Source organism: Copidosoma floridanum, unplaced genomic scaffold (genome assembly GCF_036245765.1).
Source record: "Copidosoma floridanum isolate Cflo_tuat_1 unplaced genomic scaffold, Cflo_Japanese_pri ptg000006l, whole genome shotgun sequence".
Taxonomy (NCBI): Eukaryota; Metazoa; Arthropoda; class Insecta; order Hymenoptera; family Encyrtidae; genus Copidosoma; species Copidosoma floridanum.
This window is the reverse complement of record NW_028321883.1, coordinates 6,184,797-6,209,907: the sequence shown is the minus strand read 5'-3', so window position 1 is coordinate 6,209,907 and position 25,111 is coordinate 6,184,797. Positions and strand designations below refer to the sequence as shown.

The window sequence follows — 25,111 nt, the reverse complement described above, 5'->3', positions numbered from 1 at the left end:
GAAAAAGGGTTTTTAAATACTTAAATTAAATTTATATACCTTTTGCAAGTCATCCTGTGCACCTGTAGTAATGCGACCAAAAAAAATTTCTTCTGATACTCTACCACCTAAGGTCATGCATATCCTATCAAACAGTTGTTCTTTAGTGTAAAGATATTGTTCTCGAGGTAAATACTGAGCATAACCCAATCCTTTTCCTCGTGGGATAATGGATACCTAAATAGGAATTTTATGAATGTTTTGTAGTTTTCAGTTTCGTTTGTGTAGGGTTACTACTTGAAATTACTTTTAATAAAGGATCTGCATGTTCAAGGAACCACCCAGTTACTGCGTGTCCCGCCTCATGATAAGCCACAGTTTTTTTTTCTTCAGGTTGCAAAACATTGGTTTTCTTCTCCATCCCTGCTACAACTCTTTCAATTGCTTGCTCAAAGTTTTTCATTTCTATGCTGTCCTTATGATCACGAGCAGCAATTAATGCCGCTTCATTACATACATTTGCTATTTCAGCTCCTAAAAGTCACAGTAGCACATTTCAACGAATTTTTGTGAAATACATCAATAAATCGCTAACGAATATAATGAAAACAATAGCAATAAAAGTTTACCAGTAAAACCTGGAGTTAGAGCAGCCATCTTTCTTGCTAAATCTATTTTGTCTAAAGTCGTTTTTAAATTTTCTAAATGAACTTTAAAAATCGAGGCTCGTCCCTTAATGTCTGGTGCTGGTACAAAAATTTGTCTGTCAAATCTACCTGGACGTAATAAAGCTTTGTCTAAAATATCAATCCTATTAGTTGCAGCCAGAATAACAACATTAGTTGTTGTATTAAAACCTTGAAAATGAACGGATACTGTAAGCTTTATGATTACTTCAGAAAACAAATAAATGAAACAACGTACCATCCATTTCTACCAAAAGTTGATTTAACGTATTTTCTTGTTCCGAATGTGATCCAAAACTTTTTCCACCTCGTTTTCTACCCACAGCATCAATTTCGTCGATAAACAAAATACACGGGGCATTTTTTCGAGCCATAGAAAACATGTCTCTTACTCGAGACGGTCCAACACCGACAAACATTTCTAAAAACTCAGAACCAGATACTGTTAAAAAAGGTACTGCTGCTTCTCCAGCAGTAGCTTTGGCAAGTAAAGTCTTGCCCGTTCCAGGCGGACCTGAAAAAAGAGTAGATAAATTTGCGTAAAACATGATGTTTCGTGTGCAAGACACGACCGATATACAGATCGCCAAAGCAAAAAGTGTGATTTTAGTAAAAAAAATTTATTGTTCGACTATTCTTATTGTTTAATCTCACATGCAAACAACTTTCTTAATATTTGTCCTTTAAAATATAAAACTAACTACAACTTACATAATATTTTGACAGTTAATGTCCACTGAAATAAAATAGTTATATTCTACAAAACAATTATTTGGCCATTTTGTAACAGTTTTGGTTCTTTCTTGTACATAGAGATACTAGAATAGAGAACGCCAAGGGCCTAGCAGCCTGTAAAAGTACATCTTTACGATTTGTTAGAAACTGCTTATGGTGTGCAGCGTATTGACGTCACTACATGTGAGAATTTGAGATCATTAAATATTGTATAATAAATAATCAAAACACCTGTTTAGTCACTTTGTTTGGATATACATAAAAAAAAGAATCAGTTATAACTATGAGTTAAACTTAGTGTGCAACGTTAAATCACTAGAAAAATTATATTTACTTCATAAAAATAGCTAAACCTCTTAAATCATCGTCTGTTACACAACATACCCACTTTTGCGCGCTTTGTACGTCAACACGGTTCAACTTACTTTACCCACGCTTAATTAAATCTGAAGCAATATGTTACTATGCTAATGACTATAGCATATGTATAATTGCTGTAAAATATTTTTAAAAAATATGTACATCAGTCATTACGTTATGTATGCATCACACTGCAAGTGGCTTTCAGCAAACCATGTGTTAGGTGAGAGTCGATGCTTATGCACACATATGAGCAAACGCGAAAGAGTATGTGTGTGCCGGTCTGTGTATGTATGGCGTAGAAGTGAGAACGGATAGGTCACAAGTGCGAGATATGTAAAGCGAGCGACCAGCAGTCAGTCCATAGATAACTGCAAACTAGCGCACACATGTAATTAGGAGCACTGAATAAATTAATTGTTAAGTTACATCTCCAGTTAACTCCTTTATTTGATCCCTAACTACAAATACACAACAACTGGCGATGAGGATGGAATCCTTGTAAGTGGGCGAGATCTCGAGTAAAGTGTTGTGGGAGCATGAAGTGCTGACATAGTGCAATTGACTTTTTGTGGCATGCCATGCGTCTTTGGGTAGCACAGTCTGTTATTTTCTGTCGGTGTAATTAAATTAAAAATTCCTCATCCCAAAATGACTACAACGAGACAAGTAACGATACTAAAAAATAGGACTACAACAGCTATTACGTACATGCAGTCTCCATCATGATATGTGGAGCCTTTCGTCCCAGCAAGTTCAGAATCATGCAAATGGCTACAGAGACTGGAAGGAGTTTTTACAATTATAAAGCTGAAACTAGAAGAAAAGATTCAGCACCTACTATACTACATAGGTGAAACCGCACTTAATAATTTGTGTAATAATATTGGCACGGAAAATCTTTACGAAAAATCACACGACACTCTGAAAGAAAAATTAAAGGAGTTATACACCGCAGCAGTAATCGAGATCGCAGAATATTTTAAATTTACAAGCAGGAGGCAGTTAACACGAGAAAATACACAAAACTATGCAAATACTCTAACAAAGATAAGTCTTAAATACAATTTCGGAAGTTTTAAAAAAATCGCTTTACGAAATCAGTTTGTTTACGGTATTTCAAATCGCCAGATTTAAGGTTGACTTATAGAACAAAAGAGACAACCCTTACAAAGTCTCTACAAATAGCATTAGCAATGAAACTTTCCGAGAAGAAAGAAAATGCGTTACATTAAAATACGGTACAAGTTAACTACAACAACACAAGTACACGTAATTATAAGCAGCGTACATCAAAACTAAAGTCGAGTTAAAGCTATGATGCAAAGGGCAAGCAAGTTTACAAAATATATTCAATGCAGTTTATGAAATACACGAATTACTCGCGTGTGGGGGCACGCGCGTGCCCGTGTGTGTGTCTGTGTGTATACGCCCGTCGAGCGCCAATTATTGATGAGCTCTCAGCACAAACTCGTGAACCTGGCAGACTTACGAGAGTTACTCAAGGGCCGCTGCCCTTTACAAACGACTACCTGCTGACAGGTACTTATGGCGACGCTGATATGGCTTCGCTGTACGAACGCTCCCCTGTTATGGTGTGGCGTCGTGGAGGAGCACCAGCTCGAATCAACAGGCGTCCCTGTTGACTAAAACCAAGAGCTGATGTTCGTCGCTCGTCGTCTCGCTGATCATCAGCTGGCTCACGAAAACAGGGTCACAGCACCAGCATTTCACCAGGAAGTCACGTCGAAGATGAACGCCGAGGACCGCTGAAAAACAAGAAAGTTCAAGAAAACGCCTCTCGTGTGCAACAAAAACAAAAACCTCACTTCAAGCGCGTTCAACTGCCCAAGCTAATCGAAGCTCTCCTCGCTTTTCCTCTTTTCCCTCTTCCCTTACCTGACCTACTAATAATGGCTGGACGGTATCTTACTGTCACAATACATAAGGCGTCTATCGGTCTATTTTATATAATTCTCCTAAAGTATATATGTATACTGTACTTACAGATTATGACCTGCCACGAAATTTTCATTCAGATCGTTTCGAATGAATAATTGCTTGCGGACCCATATTTGCTCGTCAGTACACCATTCGGAACGAGTCCTATATTGCGAGTAGAATACATCTACAAGATTTAGTGTGTGCAAGTGGAATCTTGGCACGCATTGATTAGACAAGGACAACAGGAGACTCTTGTGGACAACTCTTTTCTCTACCTCTGCGTAGCGTTACCACTTTAAGGTACATTTTCACGGTGTTCTGTATTTGTAGTTAAGGATCAAATAAAGGAGTTCACTGGGGATGTAACTTAACAATTAATTTATTCAGTACTCCTTATTACATGTGTGCGCTAGTTGGCAGTTATCTATGGACTGACTGCTGGTCGCTCGCTTTACATATCTCGCACTTGTGACCTATCCGTTCTCACTTCTACGCCATACATACACAGACCGGCACACACATACTCTTTCGCGTTTGCTTATATGTGTGCGTAAGCATCGACTCTCACTCAACACTTCCTTCCAACGAAGAATGCCTGTATAATGTAATCCTTTAAATGAGTTGGAATTTTCCGTTCTCTTACTGGATTTATGCAAATTATTTTTAGTGTATAGAATTCTTTGTCATTTGTGGAATCATCATTACTTTGTTGGGACGGATCTTTTCTTAGTCTTTTTCCGTTCTCTGGCTCGTTTGACAAATGGACTACTGTATTTTCTCAACTCTATAGAGATATTACTGTCTACAAACGAAGTTGACTTTGAAGATATTGAAGTGTTAGTCTTATGTGTAATGCATATCTTTTCCTTCACAACGAAAAATTCTGGAAATTTTTCTTTCTTTTGTACATTCCCTATACCCCGCAATTGATTCATATGTTGTCATCATCCTCTTCTATCGTGTAATCTAACTTCATAATGCAATTTACCTGTTCGACGCACTATTTTACCAAAAATCCATTTTTCTTTGTAGCCGTATTTTCTTACTTCTACGTTGTCTCCTACTTAAAAATCTCTGTACTTTTTATTTTCGTTATACATTTCGTATTGTTTTACCTCACTACGTCTTAGTAGGTCAAGCTTACATCGTATTTTTCTACCAAACTTTAATTCTTTCGATGGAATTTCTGTTTTCGCATGAGGCATTTGCTGGAAATATCGTCTAATAAAATGAAAAAAGTCAAGCCAACGCCGTGTGGGCTTGCATCGGTTGCCAGTACGAGAGGTAAGTTTAGGTTATAATACTTTAAGTATTCCTTTGTTGACTGGTAAGAGGTTTTTTTTCTTCAAGAAATGCTTTTTCCTAGCAGTTTGGCCACAAAAATTTATTTTGTGTGCGTAAGTGTTCATGCAAAAGTTCTCAAATTAAACTTACATTTTTTACGAATCTACCAAAATAATTAACAAATCCGACGAAAGCTTGTTACTTGCCAAAAAGCAATGCTGGAGCTACACCGTACATTAGTCGATTACATTTAAATATCTCTAATATGTAATAATTGTAAGTAAGTTGGCACTCTTATCATTGACTTGTAATTGTTAATAAGCTAATTTAAAATCTAATTTTGCAAACGCAGTACGACCAGCCATTTCTGAGAAAAGTTCTTCTACTGTACAGGTACCGGGTATGTATTAATTTTTAATAGTGGGTTTATTGTAACGCTATAGTCTCTGTAAATCCTTACTTGGTTATTTTTCTCAAGTACAGGTACAATAGGAGTTACAAAATCTGAAGTGTCAACTTTTTTTACAACACCTTCTTTAACAAGTAAATCTAATTCTTTATCTACCAAAGGTATCAATTTGAACGGTGAGGCCTTGGGCTTAAGAAAAACAGGTTTAACTGCGCTATATAAGAATTAATCTGCCTGCTGTTTTGTCGCAAGGGTATCATTAATAATCAACAAAAGTTATAACCTATCTGTAAAATAATCTGAACATCGTGTTGTAAAATACTGAAGTAAATTAAGTACCTTGATATTTATAAAGTAATAATTAAGTGGATACGGACTTTTTTGTAACTATCTATGTTCTAAAACTAACATAGTTGGCATCACTGACGCAAGAGAACATAGGCTAATCTGTAGAAATAAAAGTATTGTTTGATTTTCAAAAGAATAGCTCGAAACTTTTTTGGGTAACACTTCCTTCAATAGGCATTACTTAAACTCTGCCTTAAGACTACGTGTTAAAAAGCGCTGCTTAAAATTATCTGGAAGTTTTGCAGCATAAGCAATGTAAATAATAATACCATTCGATTCAGCAGTTTTGAACTATTGAATTTATCTGGTGTAGGTTCGGGAACCGTCACAAAAGAGCCTCCTTAAGTAATAATGCTACAAGATTCAAGTCACTTAAAGTTTTCACAGGCGTGAATAGGTAATAAAACCAGAATAATAAAATCGGTAAAATAGGTTACAAGGACGATGAGATTTTTCATTTTGGTCGATTTGATTGACTTGTTCGTGCAAGAAAAATCATCACAACTTCGTGATTTACAATTTATGAAAATTTGTTATTTCTCAGCAATCTTCCATTAAAGCACTGTTATATTTATTCATAAAGTTAAATAAAATTGAAAAGAAAAAAAATAAACACTGCACCTCACCAGACTGTTGGGCTTATAACTAAAATTTATGCAGTTTACATGTCAGATCTGCTACAAACAAAGTTTCTGGCGATGAATTTTATTGATCCTTGAGGTACTGTGATATCATAAAAACTGAGAATTGGTTTTAGAACAGTGATAGTTACAAAAAAGTACGTACCCACTTACGGGGTATGTCTGGAAAGTATCGGACTTACAACTCCGCGCTGGCGTTATTCTTCATCATCCAGTGCAGGGCATCCTTCAAAGTGATCCCCATTTGATTGAACAACACGGTTACAGCGATGTTTCCACTTCTCGGAACAGTCTTGGAACTCGTTTTTAGGGATGGCCTTGAGTTTTCTCGTCACATTATTCTCAACCGTAGTTTTGTCATCAAATCATTGTCCTTTAAGTGATTTTTTCAGTTTTGGAAACAGCTAAAAGTCACAGGGGGCTATATCGATACTGTACGGAGGTTGTCGCAATAATGCTATGTTTTGTTTAGTCCAAAACTGTTGCACAAGATTCGATGAATGCACTGACGCATTATCGTGATGAAGGAGCCAGTCACTACTTGACCAAAAGTTTAGGCGTTTTTTTCTCACTGCTTCACGCAAACGTTTTAAAACTTCAACGTAAAATTATTTATTGATTGTCTGACCTGTTGGTGCATATTTGTGGTTCACAACACCTTCCTAATAAAAAAAAAACAATCAACATTGACTTAACATTACTTCGACTATCAACAAAAGTACAGCCTTCTTTGAAACGATTAAACCACTCTTTTATTCGTGTTTTGCTCATGCATTCATTCCCAAAAGCCTTCCGCATTATCTGAATAGTTTCAGAACTCGTTTTTCTGAACTGAAAGCAAAATTTAATGCAAATTCGTTGATCTTGCTTTTCAGTCATTTTTAGCAATCACAAAATCTACCAAACTCAAAAATAATTTTGGAAACAAAGACACGCTGCACATGAACTATGCGTCCGAAAGGTATCAACAAGCAACCACTGAGTTCGTAAGGCCTTACTGTTTATGTTTATGCACTACAGAGGTTGCTCGAACACTACGGCGCGGAGTTGTAAAGGTAGGCCCGATACTTTCCGGGCAGACTTCGTAATTATTACTTTATAAAAGTTAAGGTACATAATTTACTTCAGTATTTTACAACACGATGTCCAGATTATTCAACAGATAGGTTATAACTTTTGTTGATTAATTCGCTATGCGCCTATGTCAGGTGGCGCCGTCGAGTGAGAGAAATTGTCCCTCGCTAAAATCGCCAGAATGCATGGAGCCTCATAGGAAAACTTTTTAATAAGTTAAAAAAAGTTTATTAAGAATGGATTGACCAAATGAATCAGTGATTTAAGTGTGTATTATGTTAATGTACAGTAATAAGTTTTGGTTGGTGTTGTCATATGTACTACAAGATTGGAAAAAATAAAAACATGGATTGCGACTGTGCTAACACAACATATATGTGTGTATACACAGCATATGCTTGCACTTGTATGGAGCTTAAGAAACACAAGTACTGCTTACATTTATCTATTTCTCACAACACAGTGTTCAATAAAAAGTAATACTAATGACAGGTTAGGTTAACTTTTACACATTTATACTACGTTTCCATGGATTACTTGTGTTTTTTTAGCTTTACACAAGTGTAAGCATGTATATGCACTCAAATATGCTGTGTTCTCATAGTCGCAATCCATATTTTCATTTTTTCCAATCTTGTAGTACACATGGCAACACCAAACAAAATTTATTACTGTACACTAACATAAGACACACTCAAATCACTGATTCATTTGGTCCATTCACTCTTAATGACCTTCTTTTTAATTTATTAAAAAATTTTCCTATAAGACTCCATGCATTCTGGCGATCTTAGCGAAGGACAATTTCTCTCACTCAATGGCGCGACCTGACATAGGCGCATAGCGAATAATGATAACTTTGCGACGAAGCAGCAGGCAGATTGATTTCCATACGAATTAAAAAAAAAAATCTCATGAAAGTCGTGGTTAGTCCAAAAGCATGATCACGATGTTAACGAAAAATCGAAGTCAAGCCTTAAAAAATAAATAAAAAATTTACCGAACAAAATGAATAAAAAAAAAAAAAAATACAGTTTTAGGATTTTCATCTATAATGTTTTTTCTTTCTCTTCTTTTTATTAAGCTACTTAATTGTATGATTCTCAGCAGTTTGTTTTTTCAGCTAATAACAGGAATTCTTTCCAACAAAATGTGTAAAGAAAATACCTAATAATTCTACGGATTAAAAGTCCCAAATGTGTTATTCATTCAACTAGCTTTTACTATTACGTCTTTTTTATGTATTGATGGAATCCAAGCATTTCAAATTAGTTATTTAGTAACTAAGAAATTCTGACAACAAATAGTTATTTATTATGAAAAAACGTACGAAAATCGTACAAACAATGTACAATATACAAACAATTATTTTTATTAAATGATTTCTTATTTCACTACTACTTAAAAATTTATTATTAATGTCAAATTATTAACAACCCAAATTTCTCAGTTAAATGTAATTTGAATTATAATTTCTTAGTAATAACCCAATATTTGTTAGTGAAACTGTACAATAGGAATAAAGAGACTAAATTAAACCAAAATTTATCAGGCATAAGTACTAGCAAAAATACTTATTGTTCGATATTTGAAAATTCGGGTATGCAAATCTGAAGTAAATAGCGTGGTCACCAAGGCTTTGTCTGCTTTCCCAGTTTTACCTCCTCACGCTCCCGTGCGACTCAATTTTAAGCATGCAAGGGTTTGTAACTATTCACGTTTTGTTTAATGCATGTGAGTGGCTCTATTTCTACACTTGATGCCCTGTGCGTGATACTGACTAAGTTTGACTAAGTGACTAAGCACCTAAGCACGTCAAAGCTTGTCCACCTGACAAGTTACATATTGTACATAGTTATGTATAGTTATACAACTTTGAATTTCTTCAAGTTTACTCATTCACAATTCCAGGATAGGCTATGCCCCTATGTACTAAAATTCCAAAGCTTGAATGAAGCCAACTTAAGGACAAAAAATATTCGAACTTCTTTAATTTTTTTTTTTTTTTCAGTTTTTGTAGCTAAATATTATAATACAATTTTGCAATACAGTATTCATACAAAAGAGGCTATAATTTCTTGGTTTGAAAATAATTGTATCAGTATTCAGTATACGTTAGTTTAAATTAAACTACCTTCCAAAGCTTTGAATGGCAGTGTCCAGACTTTAATTCTCCCATATACAGATGTACAGCTACCCTAACCTTATTACAATGTTTAAAATTTAAAATATATTGTTGCATCTTTATTTAATACTATCGTAATACTTAGCCAGGAAACATTTCGTGTCAAAATAATCTAAAAATAATTTAACAATAAGAAACAAATCAAGACAAATCAAAAAACGTATCAGCCGTTTGGTTTTACTGCAGATGTACAGCCAGTGGGCAGCGTACACCATAGGCCCAATAATTAAATCATCATTAATGAGATTAATACACAAGTTTTCGTTAGTGTTGACTTTTATTTGGAAAACAGTTTTGAGGAGAAAGCAATCAATTACTGTGCTTTTACTGTAGTCTAGTTCATCCTCAAAACAAAGTTTTATCATTGTGAAATTATTTGGTCTACGCATGAACCGTAGAAACGGAATTGAACCAAAAGTCACTGGATAAAATTAATCAGATATTCTCAATTAATAATTGAATTCATTAAGCTTTGTTATATTAAATTAAATGTATAAACGCACTTCCATTATCCGAAAGTGAGGAGGAATCGAATCATTAAGAAAGAATTAATTTTTAATTCAATCAAGCACTTAATACGTTTTTTTATAAATGGGAGCTGGACTCCTTGAAAACTTTTTTTTTGCAAATATTTCATAAACTATTGATGTGCAAATGATAATTCGAATATAGATGAATTATGCATGAGAGGAAGAATTGTTTCTAAATGGCTGTGAAACAATAATATTCAATATTAACGGACGCTAGCTTTACAGGAAGGTGGACTTACTGGCTAACATGGCAATACACTACTCTGCAGAAGTGTACTCCACCTACACCTACACCTATACGTGGGAAGGTATATTGGCATGAGCATCTACATCGATGATTCGGGTGTACTTAATTTACGTGTATATCTATATCTATATATATATATATATAACCTCAGTTGGCAAGAGAGGCAGCCTAAGTAGGCCCTACTGTACGCCTACTTACGATTTCTGTTCAGGTCTCGTCACGCTGCTACTATACCTATATATAATTTAGGTATGTATGTTTCTACGCTACAACTAAACCGATGCGCTTTTGCGCAAGCTGAGGTATAGGTGGGCTGCGTTCACAGTGAGAAAATTTTCTGGCAGCCGAGAACCCTTGAACGCCGAATGACCCTTAGCGCCATCTACAATGATTTAGTGTTTCAAAAAAATCTTTAGGACGCTAGGTTAGCTGGGCATATCCAATATCAGTGATTATTTGCAGCCTTAACTATCATTGACTATCATCGGATCCTATCGTGAAAGCCATTGCATCGGTATACCTTAACTTTGCCCGGCGAACCACTGTTGAGTAGACAAAGCACATTGGTAAACTTTCTAGACAATTTAGGATTTTTACTAGCTCGTCATGGAATACATCACATACGATATCGATCACTCCCTGGACTATACACATACAACCAAGCAGGGCGTGCCAACGTAGCTCGTGTAAACCCCGAATATGGCACGCATATAACATGAAAGTCTTGGGCGATGCCTTACTTAACTTGCGTATGCACTTGTAAGAGATCCAATTGCTAGTTAGCATGGTATAATCTGACGAAATTTAACCTATGAGTGCACCACCGTAACTTCCTTGAATTTTAATCTTATAATCATGCATATTGAATTGAATAGTTTTTTATCGGCTTCGAACGTTACATCCGGTGTGTTTTGGTGCCATCTAACATGCCCCTATGTATTATAGGCTATGCGTACCAAGACTACCTATCACGTCTTATCGTCTTGATCTATGACGAGTGATTCCAGCCCTACCTAGCCCCATTTGGTATTTATGCACTTATCAGACATTCTCCAGTGCCATCTAACACGCCCCATGCGTGGCCCCGCGTATCAGATGTACCTCAGCACAACCGACAATATTCTTCAGCTATTCCGCACGTGTGCAATGTTCGAGGGAGTACCATCTGATCCATTTTTTTTACATGCGACCGTCTTCACGTAAGATTAGCCCTAGTGCTACCTGACACGTCCGTGCGTCTTTGGCATATCACAGCATCACCTAAAATTGTCCCCACACGTCCGTGAGCCTTTAATGTGCTCGAGTGCAACCTTGTTAGTCCCTCGCAGAAGAATGCGAGTGTTAGGCAGAACCTAGTGACAGTGTTTTCCACCGTAAGACCTTACCTGCTCTAGTACTAGCCAGACAACTATTGGGTGTCTCTTACACCCCCACGAATGCGTCCGATGAATACTAGTGTACACAAACGGTTATGAGGGTATGCGAGCGTAGGCAAACACGTCCGAGGAATACTAGTGTACACTAGCGTGTCCGAGGAATACTAGCGTATGCAAGAATACGTGAACACAGCTGAGGAATACCAGCATATGCAAGTGCATGCGAACACATACAAGGAATAATAGCGTACACGAGTGCATCCGAGGAATACTATATTTTTTACGAGCACGTCTCGGAAATACGAACTTATACGAGTGCATCCAAGGAATACTAGCTTGTACAAGTAATTTACTAGCACACATCTGAATGACTAAGCAGATCGTGTTCACTAGTTTGAGAATTTATCCACTGTGCTATGTGCGATCCATGCTATGAGGCTCTTTTACCGTCAAGCTTGAATCAGATGGCGCCAGGGCACGTCGCGGCTGTCATACTTACACACCGTCAAATTTACAGTTGTGTATTGTGTTCGTGAGCCTATCTGTGTAATGAGCAAAGCAGAAGACATAACCTTTGTAAATGATTGCTGTTGTTTACAGACAATTTTTGTTTGCATTTACGTTTAAAGATAGTAGGAAAAATGAAGTGCAGTGTAATATCCTGCGATAAAAAAGTGAAATTTAAATTTCCTTCTGATAGTGTGATAAAAAAAAATAAGTGGCTCGAAGCAATTGGGAGACCAACATTTTTGCCGCTCCCAAGTCATGGCTTTACCTGTCCACGAGTTCTGCTTTTCTTTCACTGACTCTTGCTCCTTTCCCTTTTAAAAGCTTTTTCAATTCTGAAACTTTTAAGCTCCCATAATATTCTTTCTTGTCTTCCTTATTCATTTCAAAATTTCAAATATTGCGCTTTACCACTACACTTTAATTTCCTATGTACATACAATACTGAAAAGTAATGTTGTGTGAGTGAGACGGCCATGACAGCCGCGACGTGCCCTGGCGCCATCTGATTCAAGCTTGACGGTAAAAGAGCCTCATAGGAATTCGATTAGTACATCTTATCTTAAGGATTAATACTTATTGTTTTTGTTTATTTTTAGATACTGTAAATCAATTTATTTGATTTAATTATAAATTAAATGAAAAATTAGCACTATTTTGTTGGTTTTCAAAAAAAATATTCAATTAAAAAAATTATTTTATTGAATAAATTATTCATTCATTTAATTTATATTTAAATTAAATAAATTGATTAACAGTAAGTAAAAATAAACATAAAAAATAAGTTTTAATCCTTAAGATAAGATTTACTGATCGAATTCCTATAGCATGGATCGCACATAGCACAGTGGATAAGGTCCTAGACTAGTTAACAGAAGAATGGGGGTTCAAATCCATTTCGATACAATTTTTTTTTTTTTTTAATAATTGAGAAAAACAAGAGGAAATAAAATTCATAATATTTAAAATATGTGGTGTGCACCAGCGCTCGCTCGATTGTGCTAGCGCGCCCTTGGATGCGCCAGCGCCCGCTCGATTATGGAAGCGCGTCCTCGGATGCGTCAGCGCCCGCTCGATTGAGTTAGCATGGCATCGGATGCGCAAGCGCTCGCTTGACTGTGCTAGCGCACCCTCGGAATCCTCGGATACACCAGCACTCGCTCGATTGTGCTCGTGCGCCCTCGGAATCCTCGGATGCACCAGCCCTGGCTCGAATGTGCTAGAGCGCCCTCGAAATCTTCGGATGCACCAGTGCTCGCTTGATTGTGTTAGCGCGCCCTCGGAATCCTCGGGTGCGCCAGCGCTCACTCGGATATGCCAGTGGTGCCAGCGCTCTCGCGGTTGTGCTAGCGTGCCCTCAGATACGCTAGAGTACATTCGGGCAGGCTTGTGTACGCTAGTATTTCTCGAATGCGTTAGCGTACACTCGCATATTCGAGTGTTCCTCAGATGTGCTCGTGTACGCTAGTATTTCTGGGAAGTACTCGTACAAGCTAGTATTTCTTGGATGCACTCGTGTACGCTGGTAGTCCTTGTATTTGTTCGCATGAACTTGCATACGCTAGTATTCCTCAGATACGCTAGTGTACACTAGTATTCCTCGGACGTGTTTGCCTACGCTCGCATACCCTCATAACCGTTTGTGTACACTAGTATTCATCGGACGCATTCGTGGGGGTGTAAGAGACACCCAATAGTTGTCTGGCTAGTACTAGAGCAGGTAAGGTCTTACGGTGGAAAACACTGTCACTAGGTTCTGCCTAACACTCGCATCCTTCTGCAAGGGACTAACAAGGTTGCACTCGAGCACATTAAAGGCTCACGGACGTGTGGGGACAATTTTAGGTGATGCTGTGATATGCCAAAGACGCACGGACGTGTCAGGTAGCACTAGGGCTCATCTTACGTGAAGACGGTCGCATGTAAAAAAAAATGGATCAGATGGTACTCCCTCGAACATTGCACACGTGCGGAATAGCTGGAGAATATTGTCGGTTGTGCTGAGGTACGTCTGATACGCGGGGCCACGCATGGGGCATGTTAGATGGCACTAGAGAATGTCTGATAAGAGCATAAATACCAAATGGTGCTAGGTAGGGCTCTCGGCTAGTAGCGCAAGCGCAGAAGAACCATGCTCTCTCTCTCTCACCAGACAGGTAGGAGTAGGGGAGCCCCCTCCTAGTCTTCAACTTAAGCTCCGCCCACTTCTCACGACTTGAATATTACTTTTGACTCTAGGTCCGTATGTCCCTCGATGGTCGAGTGGGCTAGCTGTTTTGCCAACGCATGACTTGTAGTCGGGTAATCTTCGATTCCCGACTATGGCACATTTTTTTTTTTTCTTTTTTAATATTATTTTTATTAGTATCATTATTATTATTATTATTATTATTATTATTATTATTATTATTATTATTATTATTATTATTTTATTAATATTATTATTAATATGAAACATCAGAAATATAATAAAAAGTGCAATAAAAATACTAAAAATAGGAGATACTATTTCCTCACCACCTTGCGGTAAGTATCAGGGCGCGTTTTTTTTTTAATGAAAAAATAAGAAATAATGTCATTATTAAGAAAGGAGTAATGAGGCTACGACTTAAATGAAAAATACGTTGAAAAAATTTAGTAGTTATAAAGTGATTTACTAATTAATGAGCAGTTTTTTTTCAATAAAATTTGGAGTAACTCTGATTCAGTCATGGGCAATTTATGCTCTGGTGCATTACAATTCTGGGAAAGATTTATATGTTCATCGACAACAATACATATCTGTCAAGAGTTAAGAATCCTCAAAAGCACAGCAGTCATCATCAACTACTACACGGCATGAGAAAAAGAGGCGCGCCAACAGGCAGCGTAAAAACAAAAGCTGCGCGTGAAAATCGCGGCTCACTCGAAGCCTTCGTGAAGGTTGTTTGCTTTGATTTCGCGACATGCGTTGTTTTTCGAGTATACATATATGCAATACTCTACTGCAGCGTGGAGAACTATGTTTTCTTTCTTTTAGCGTCTGTCTTTGGAGGAAGCAGGTCCGGATATCACAAGGTAGTTAAGTAATACGTACGTATTTTTGATATATTACATTAGTAGCGTAGTTTAGTGTACTTTTAATTTAGTAAGTATTTACTACTGTCTATTGGGCGTGATACGTGGGTAATTAACTGTTGGCCCAGTATAATCTTGCGAGTTCGTAAAGCAGTTTATTTCACTTTTTGATTAGACTGTTGAGTAAAATTTTTGTTCACTTAATTAGCGCTTGCATTTACTATTGTACTTATTAAAGAATATTCTGATATTAAAGCTAAAATCATGTCTTCCAGTGCGAATAAAAATTCCAAGCGAAAATCAAAAAAGAGCGGTGATGTTGGTGCTTAAAAAAAAAAATAAGAGTAGTTGCATTTTTGTTTTAGCGTGATTAGTAGATCCTTTGTTTCCAGATTGGCTTTTACATAATGTTTTAAATGTGGAGAAACCTGCTCGTTGTTCTTTTCGTAGTATTAACATCACGTGCTATAACAGGCAAAATTTAGTCAAGCACGTTGCAACAGAAAAACATCAAACTAGGGCGAATATTGAAAAACAAAAATTTAATCCACCTAATGATTCACCTTTTAATGATATAATTACTCAAATTAAAGAGTTTGAATTAAAAGTAGCCCTCTTTATAGCAGAACATAACTTGCCAATTCATCTTGTAAATAACTTGATACTTTTTATACAGGAGCTCTGCAAAAAACCAAAAATTGTAGAGCAAATGGGCATGAAAAGGGACAAATGTGCAAGTTTGATAAAAAATGTTTTAAGCGCTTGTGAATTTAAAAAACTAGTTGATATTCTTAAAAATCGAAGGTTTTCAATTTTAGTTGATGAATCAACAGATATTACATTAACAAAAATTTTTTGCGTTGCGATTCAATATTTCAATCATGAAACGGGTAAAGTAGTTTCTCATTTATTACATTTAATTAAATTGGATGCAAAATTGTGTGGGGCAAAAGAACTGTTTCAAGCGTTTGAAACATTTTTTATTAAACATGGAATTACTTTCAGCAATATAGCAAGTTTGACATGCGACAATGCTAGTATAATGACCGGCTAAAAAAATTCTTTTTTTACCTTTTTAAAAAATAAAGTCCCTGATGTAATTTTGCTTCCTTGTATTTGCCATACTTTAGCTTTGGTTGCGAGAAAAAGTTGTGCCGAAATTCCATCGTATTGCCAGACTTTGCTACAATCGATTGCTAAATACTTCTCTAATAGTTCTAAGAGATGCAAGAATTTAAAAGAATTTCAAATTTTTGAAGAAACTTCGACTAGAAAAATTTTAAAATTAGCCAGCACAAGATGGCTTTCGCTTTATAATTGTATTGATCGGGTACTTGATAATTTATCAGTTTTAAAAATCTTTTTCTTACTCGAATCTCATGAGAAGTATGCTGAAAGTAACGATGAGGAAAAAAAAGCTCACCCAACTATATATATAATTTATTAAGTGATAACTCAGTGATAGCATATTTGTATTTTTCACACTATACTATACTTGATTTTGATAAATTTAATGCATTTTTCCAAACTAAAAAACAAGTCATTTATAAATTAAGAAATGAATGTTTAAAAGTTTTAGTAGCAATAGGCTCTAATTTCCTCACCAATGCAGCACTAAAAAAACTAACACAAAATTTCAATTACAAGGTAAACGCAGATGAAGACTTCAAACCCATAGAGGATGTGACTGTTGGTGATAATTGTAACAGTATTTTAAAATGTTTTCCAGAACAGGATGCTGTGGATGTTCGAAAAAATTGCTTGAATTTTTATGTGACTGCTTTCAACGAAATTCAAAGGAATTATTTTAAAAATGACGGTATGCTTCGAACCCTTTATTTTCTTCAACCTACGAATGCCTTGAATAGTGAATTTTGGAGTCAGAATCCTAATTTAATTGACGACTTTCAGACTTATTTTCCGTTTTCAGATATTGATTTTAAATTATTAAAGAGAGAAATTTTGCAGCTGCCATCACGTTTTGATTTAAATCATTCAACTTTTTGCAATGTTGAAATAGATGAGTTTGGAAGAAAATTATTGATTTACGCTTAGAAAATAAAAACTTAGAGTTCCCAAATTTAAAAATTTTTATTGAAGCGATTTTATCTTTTCCACATTCTAACGCCGAAGCGGAAAGAATCTTTTCGATTGTTACAGATACAAAACCTAAAAAACGGAACAAAATGGAAATTAATTTACTTAATGCGATTTGTTTTATTCGATCTTATTTTCCAATTTGAAGTATTAATGCAATCAATTTCAAAATATCAAAAGAACATCTTGAATTATTCAACTCAAAAATGTATAAACGCGATTCAGCAGTCGATCCAGAAATCAAAATTCAAGGCAACTTGTAATCAGTTTAGTGTTTTTAAATTTTTATTAACTTCTAAATAATTCAGTTTCAAATGTGTTCAATAATTTATGTATTTCATGCAAAATTAATTCTTAGATGTTTTCATGATAACGTGGAAGATTTTATATTTTTTTGTTTATTTTTAAAGCTATAATGTTAAATAGTTAGAAGTGGTGGAATTATTGCTTTGTTTTGTGTTAATTGCAAATTAAATTCAAAAAGTCATATTTAGATAAGAAATTACTTTTATTTGAATCATATGTAAAAAATTTAATTAATTTATTTATTTACTTAGTTTTACACTATAAGTGTATAATAAAAAATTTGAATTAGTCATTAGATTTAAATCACTTTACAGTATTAATTAAAAATCTAAGTTTTTTTTTTTCATCCAAAGAAGTTTACTTAAGTGATGTTTCATTAAATAATGTATTATTAGTGTTCCTACGAAATAGTTGTTGCTTATAAGAGTAACGTTGATAGTCACTTAAAAAAGACTGCTTAGTAATGTACTAATTTATTTATTTAATAAAATTATTAATTTGATATTTATTTATAGTATCCAAGTAGATTTCTGAATCGATGATTGCTTTGAAGTAGGTTATAACTTTTTAATTTTGAAATTAAGTTTCATTATTCTGTTCTCGTTTTTTTTAAATTAATCGCTTTTTTAAGATATCGATTCAGACATCATCATTAGTGGAATAGGCCTATAGGGGATACCACTAAAAGAAAAAGTTACAGTTATAATTGATATTTTTTTTATTAGTCCAGTTTATTTAACGTATTTTATTTTTTTCGTATAATTAGTTTACTCAGAAAAATTGCTCATGAATTAATAAATCTTTTTTATAATTACTAAATTTTTTCAACGTATTTTTCGTTTAAGTCGTAGCCTCATCACTCCTTTCTTAGTAATGAAATTATTTCTTAATTTTTTCTTTCAAAAAAAAACTGCACCCTGATACTTACCGCAAGGTGGTGAGGAAATAGTATCTCCTAATTTTAGTATTTTTATTGCACATTTATTTATATTTCTGATGTTTCATATTAATAATAATATTAATAAAATAATAAAAATAATAATAATAATAATATTAAAAAAGAAAAAAAAAAGTGCCATAGTCGGGAATCAAAGATTACCCGACTACAAGTCATGCGTTGGCAAAACAGCTAGCCCACTCGACCATCAAGAGACATAGGTACGGACCTAAAGTGAAAAGTAATATTTAAGTCGTGAGAAGTGGGCGGAGCTTAAGTTGAAGACTAGGTAGGGGGCTCCCCTACTCCTACCTGTCTGGTGAGAGAGAGAGAGCATGGTTCTTCTGCACTTGCGCTACTAGCCGAGAGCACCCAAGAGAAGTCTTGGGTACATCGCAACACTGGCTGGAATCACTCATCATAGATCAAGACGATAAGACGTGATAGGTAGTCTTGGTACGCATAGCCTATAATACATAGGGGCATGTTAGATGGCACCAAAACACACCGGATGTAACGTTCGAAGCCGATAAAAAACTATTCAATTCAATATGCATGATTAGAAGATTAAAATTCAAGGAAGTTACGGTGGTGTACTCATAGGTTAAATTTCTTCAGATTTTACTATGCTAACTAGCAATTGGATCGCTTACAAGTGCATACGCAAGTTAAGTAAGGCATTACCCAAGACTTTCCTGTTATATGCGTGCCATATTCAGGGTTAACACGAGCTACGTTGGCACGCCCTGCTTGGTTGTATGTGTATAGTCCAGGAAGTGATCGATATTTTATGTGCTGTATTCCATGACCAGCTAGTAAAAATCCTAAATTGTCTAGAAAGTTTAACAATGAACTTTGTCTACTTAACAGTGGTTCACCGGGCAAAGTTAAGGTATACCGATGCAATGGCTTTCACGATAGGATCCGATAATAGTCAATGATAGTTGAGGCTGCAAATAATCACTGATCTTGGATATGCCCAGCTAACTTAGAGTCCTAGGGATTTTTTTGAAACATGAAATCATTCTAGATGGCAATGGGGTCATTCGGCGTTCAAGTATTCTCGGCAGCGTTGGGTTAGGCGGATTCAATATCGGAACTTTTTCCCTAGATCGTATATGTAGCTATACGATCTAGGAAGAATGTTCCGTGGAGCAGACAGCACAGCAGTGAAGGGGCATTGCCAAAGACACGCGGAAATTCAAAATTGTAATATTAATAACACAAGTGCCTATCACCCAACGACCCGGGGCGCTAACTGGCAACTCAGTTAAATGAATAATTATTAATAAATAACACAAGCGCCTATCACTCAGTGACTTGGAGCGCTTACTGGCCACTCTGTTAAATAAATAATTATTAAAATAACACAAGCGCCTATCACCCAATGACCCGGGGCGCTAACTGGCAACTCAGTTAAATAAATAATTATTAAAATAACACAAGCGCCTATCACTTAGTGACTTAGGGCGCTTACTGGCCACTCTGTTAAATGAATAATTATTAAAATAACACAAGCGCCTATCACTTAGTGACTTGGAGCGCTTACTGGCCACTCTGTTAAATAAATAATTATTAAAATAACACAAGCGCCTATCGCTTAGTGACTTGGAGCGCTTACTGGCCACTCTGTTAAATAAATAATTATTAATAACACAAGAGCCTATCACCTCATAACCCGGGGCGCTTACTGGCTACTATTGAATAATAAATTATCAAGGAATTACAAGAGCACCCTTTAAAAAGATCTTTGTCGTACTAGATAGGCAATCAATTTTGTGATATGTTTACGTATGTTATCGATTACCTTTTTATTATTTAATAGTGTTGCAAATAAGTGTCCTGGATCATCAGGAAAAAGGTGCTAGGCATTTTTATTAATAATTATTTATTTACTAGATTTGCAATTAGCGCCCAAGGTTATACGGTGATAAGTGCTTGTGTTATTAAAAATTATTTATTCAACAGAGTGGCCAGTTAGTGCCCTGGGTTATTGGGTGATAGGCGCTTGTGTTATTAAAAATTATTTATTTTACAGAGTAGCCAGTTAGCGCCCCGGGTCATTTGGTGATAAGCGCTTGTGTTATTTTAATAATTATTTATTTAAAAGAGTTGCCAGTTAGCGCCCCGGGTCATTGGGTGATAGGCGCTAGTGTTATTAAAAATTATTTATTTTACAGAGTGGCCAGTTAGCGCCCCGGGTTATTTGGTGATAGGCGCTTGTGTTATTTTAATAATTATTTATTTAAAAGAGTGGCCAGTAAGCGCCCCGGGTCATTAGGTGATAGGCGCTTGTGTTATTAATAATTTTTTAATTAACAGAGTGGCCAGTAAGCGCTCCAAGTCACTGAGTGATAGGCGCTTGTGTTATTTATTAATAATTATTCATTTAACTGAGTGGCCAGTTAGCACCACGGGTCATTGGGTGATGGGCGCTTGTGTTATTAGAAATATTTATTTAACAGAGTGGCCAGTTAGCGCCACGGGTCATTGGGTGATAGGCGCTTGTGTAATTATAATAATTGTTTATTTAACTGAGTTGCCAGTTAGCGCCCCGGGTCATTGGGTGATAGGCGCTTGTGTTATTAAGAATTATTTATTTAACAGAGTGGCCAGTTAGCGCCCCGGGTCATTGGGTGATAGGCGCTTGTGTTATTAAAAATTATTTATGTAACAGAGTGGCCAGTTAGCGCCCCGGGTCATTGGGTGATAGGCGCTTGTGTTATTAAAAATTATTTATTTAACAGAGTGGCCAGTTAGATCCCCGGGTCATTGGGTGATAGGCGCTTGTGTTATTAAAAATTATTTATTTAACAGAGTGGCCAGTTAGCGCCCCGGGTTATTGGATGATAGGCACTTGTGTTATTAATATTACAATTTTGAATTTCCGCGTGTCTTTGGCAATGCCCCTTCACTGCTGTGCTGTCTGCTCGACCGAACATTCTCCCTAGATCGTATAGCTATATATACGATCTAGGGAAAAAGTTCCGATATTGAATCCGCCTAACCCAACGCTGATTCTCGGCTGCCAGAAAATTTTCTCACTGTGAACGCAGCCGTATAGAGAAAAGGCGACGTAAGAGAAAAAAGCTGTACACACCTGTACTAGAGGAGAAGTATGAGGTCCCTACGGTCTGTAAACTTAGCATGGATGGTAGCAAGAGGAAAATGGCGTCACAGTGACAAAAATATACTATCTATGGTTTTCTGACGTCAGCGTGACGGATATATTGTCACATAAGTATGTTCACATTACCGTATATTGTCGCTACCTATAGTAACAGTGTATCAGTGGTGCCATTTTTCTCTTAGCTACAGTACGCCATCCATGCTGAGTTTGCTGATCATAAGGACCTCATACGTATGTATACTGTATACATAAATACGTGTTGCATGTCCCGGTCATTACATACATGTTTATATGTATACATGCATGTAAGAAAACGTGCATCAAGTATTAAATATGTGTAATACCACTAGCTAACCTTAGAAAACAAGATAAAACGCTGTATCTCAAAAGGGACGCAAAATTGGCTAAAAATCACCATCATTACGGGTTTCCGACAGGGGAACTACATGATTGAGGTGCACAAATATAGAGGGGTTGGACTATGCACAAACATAGCCTCAATCATTTCTTTTTTTGACTGTATCTTGAAAAGAACTTCTAAAAAATATTTTCTTTTCTATGCTGTATCTGAAAAATTAATACGGACATTTACAAAATCTTCGAAAAATTTTTGCACAACATGACCTATTAAAATTAGAAAAACAGTCGTATCTTAAAAGAAAAGCCAGATAGGACAAAAATAATTCTACGTATAGAAAATAATTATTGAGGTGCAAAAATATATGTTACACGGATTCATACAAACAATCATAATAATTCTAAAAATAATGAGTTACATCTCAAAGTCAAAGCTACATCCTACATATTCTAGCGATAAATCAATTCATTTTCGATTGTCCATCACATTTTATAATAATAATTGTCACGTGACAAAAACCTATATTCTTATTATTAATTTTGAGATAAGTAGCTAAAATTAAGAAAAAACTTTGTTTGTCGAATACAATGATTCCAACAAGAATTGCTTGTACATGTATGATGTCATATCAAATGCACGAATAGTAACTTTAAATAAAAAGAATTTTTGTTTCACGTAACTAGACAAAAGTACCTATTTTCGGGGCAGTATGGTGAAAATTTTTGTTTCGTTTTGCATTTTACGACCAAAAGTTCGTACATGTATTAATACATATATCATAGCAAACATGGAAGTACTAAGAATGCGAGAATCACGTGTACATAAGTAATATTTTATGCACGATCGTGCTCGAATACGTAATAAAAAAATTTCACTTTTTTTAATACCGGATTCTTAAAGACCTATTGAGATGGTCTGGCTTTTTTTTTTTTTAATGTAATTCTTATCATTTTGGTATAATTTTTTTACTTATAGTATATATATATATATATATATATATATATATATATATATATATATATTACTTATATATATTTAGGGAGAGAGAGAGGAATTCCCAGTGGTGGGGTGAACAGCAACGAGGGAGCAGACCAGACTTTACGTTGGATATTTCCCCTTACGCGGCTATTTACTGCCCACCATAAGATGTTTTACATCAAAAAAACAATTGTGTTTTATGAATGGTTATTATTGTCCGGTACAATTTTTAACTCGATAACATTGTCTTTAGTGTCTTTAAATTGTCCACCGCATCTACTTTTTTGTCATTCCAGTCGTCATTATCTTCATTGTTGTCGTCGTTTTCGTCACCTATTTCGACAATTTAATTGTTATCGTTGTTATTATAGTTATTAGTATCACAATGATTGCAAAAATCTTGATTAAGAGCATTACTTTATTCTTAATTAAATTATTACAACTAGCATTATTGTGATCATTACTTATTTTGCTATGTTTTTAGAAAAATCGGGCGATTACTTGAACAAAAAATTGCGTGATAACTCGCGCGATATTCATCTCGATAATGTCACGCAACTTTTCGCATGATAAATCATGTTTTACAATTTATCACATGATAAATGGTGCAAATTTCGTAGGCAGAGCAAGCGTCCGTAATCATACCCTCTAGTAGTTGTGTACATTTAGAGCCCAAGAAATGCTAAAATTCACATATTCTTGGCACCACTCTTTCACTGGCCACTTATAAAAATACATTAAAAATTTGTTTACACTTCATGTATACTAATAAAACTAAACTATATAAATAAACGTCCGCAAGTTTTAAGGCATTTTATACCTAAGAACTGTTTTATAACAGAATTTTTCAGCAAATCATTATGCATTAGCCAATATGTTTCTTGTGAAATGACTTACATCATCAAGTCGACGTATGATTACATTACTAAAAATAACTTCGACTTTCGCAAGCCTAACCTTATCCTGCAGTAATGTAGTTATACGTTGACTGGATTGTGTGTCTCTTAACATAAGAACTACTGACTTATGCATCATTATCTTAAAAATGTTGTGATTTGAAATATTGTTCAGGTGTACATTTCTCATAACTAATTTAAGGTTATGATTGCAAACGTTCATACTTATAGATCAGTTGTAATAGAGTACAAAAAGTGTTGAATGATTTGTTTTGTATTTTCATCACCAGCGAATGAAAGAGTGTCGCCGAAAATATGTGATTTTTAGCAATTCTTACAATCTTAATATTTAACTGCTAATCTTAACTGGTAGAAGTTATAATTTCAGACACCTTCACTAAAAGTTTAGTTAGATTAGTTTTACAAGAAGCATAAACAATTTTTTTTTGTATTTTCATCAGCGGTGAATTAAAAAATAGCGCCAGATATATAAGAATACATAGGAATTTTTGCATTACATAGATTCTCAATATACATAGCTGATAGAGGTGACAATTGCGGACGCTTATACTCATAGATAAGTAATGGTAGTCTACAAAAAGTATATTAAAATTTTTTTTAATATTTCCATGACTGGCGAATGGAAGAGTATCGCCGGAAATATGTGAATTTTTGCATATTTCGGTATTCTTATCACATATAGCAAAGTGAGGTTAGATTTGCAAGGGTCAAAGTTCTTTTTGATAACGTATTTATACGTTGACTTAATAATGCATCTCATTTTACAAGAGAACTACGGGCTACCGCATCATTATCTGCAAAAAATTTAGATTTAAAACATTTTTCAGGTGCAAAATGTCTTACAACGAAATAAGGTCATGATTAAGGACATTCGTACTTTGAGTTAAGTTGTTCTAGAGTACAAAAAGCACTTAACAATTTTTCATTTTTTATTTTTACCACTAGCGAATGGAAAAGTATTGCCAAAAACATGTGCAATTTTGCGTTTCTTGGGCTCTAAATGTACATAACTAATAGACATTATGA

The 25,111-nt window shown here is 35.3% G+C and overlaps 1 protein-coding gene across 4 annotated transcripts in view; it reads right to left on the bottom strand.

The window, feature by feature from the left end:
* The window catches only part of Afg3l2 (AFG3 like matrix AAA peptidase subunit 2), an 84,018-nt gene that overhangs the window by 42,841 nt on the left and 16,066 nt on the right, over positions 1-25,111 (bottom strand). For all 4 annotated transcript variants that reach the window (XM_014359995.2, XM_014359994.2, XM_089598693.1 and 1 more), the window contains exons 7-10: positions 904-1,179; positions 609-836; positions 287-513; positions 40-216 (exon numbers count right to left, since the gene is read on the bottom strand). In XM_014359995.2, coding sequence (XP_014215481.2) covers positions 40-216; positions 287-513; positions 609-836; positions 904-1,179 — 908 coding nt within the window. The remainder of the gene's footprint in view (positions 1-39; positions 217-286; positions 514-608; positions 837-903; positions 1,180-25,111) is intronic.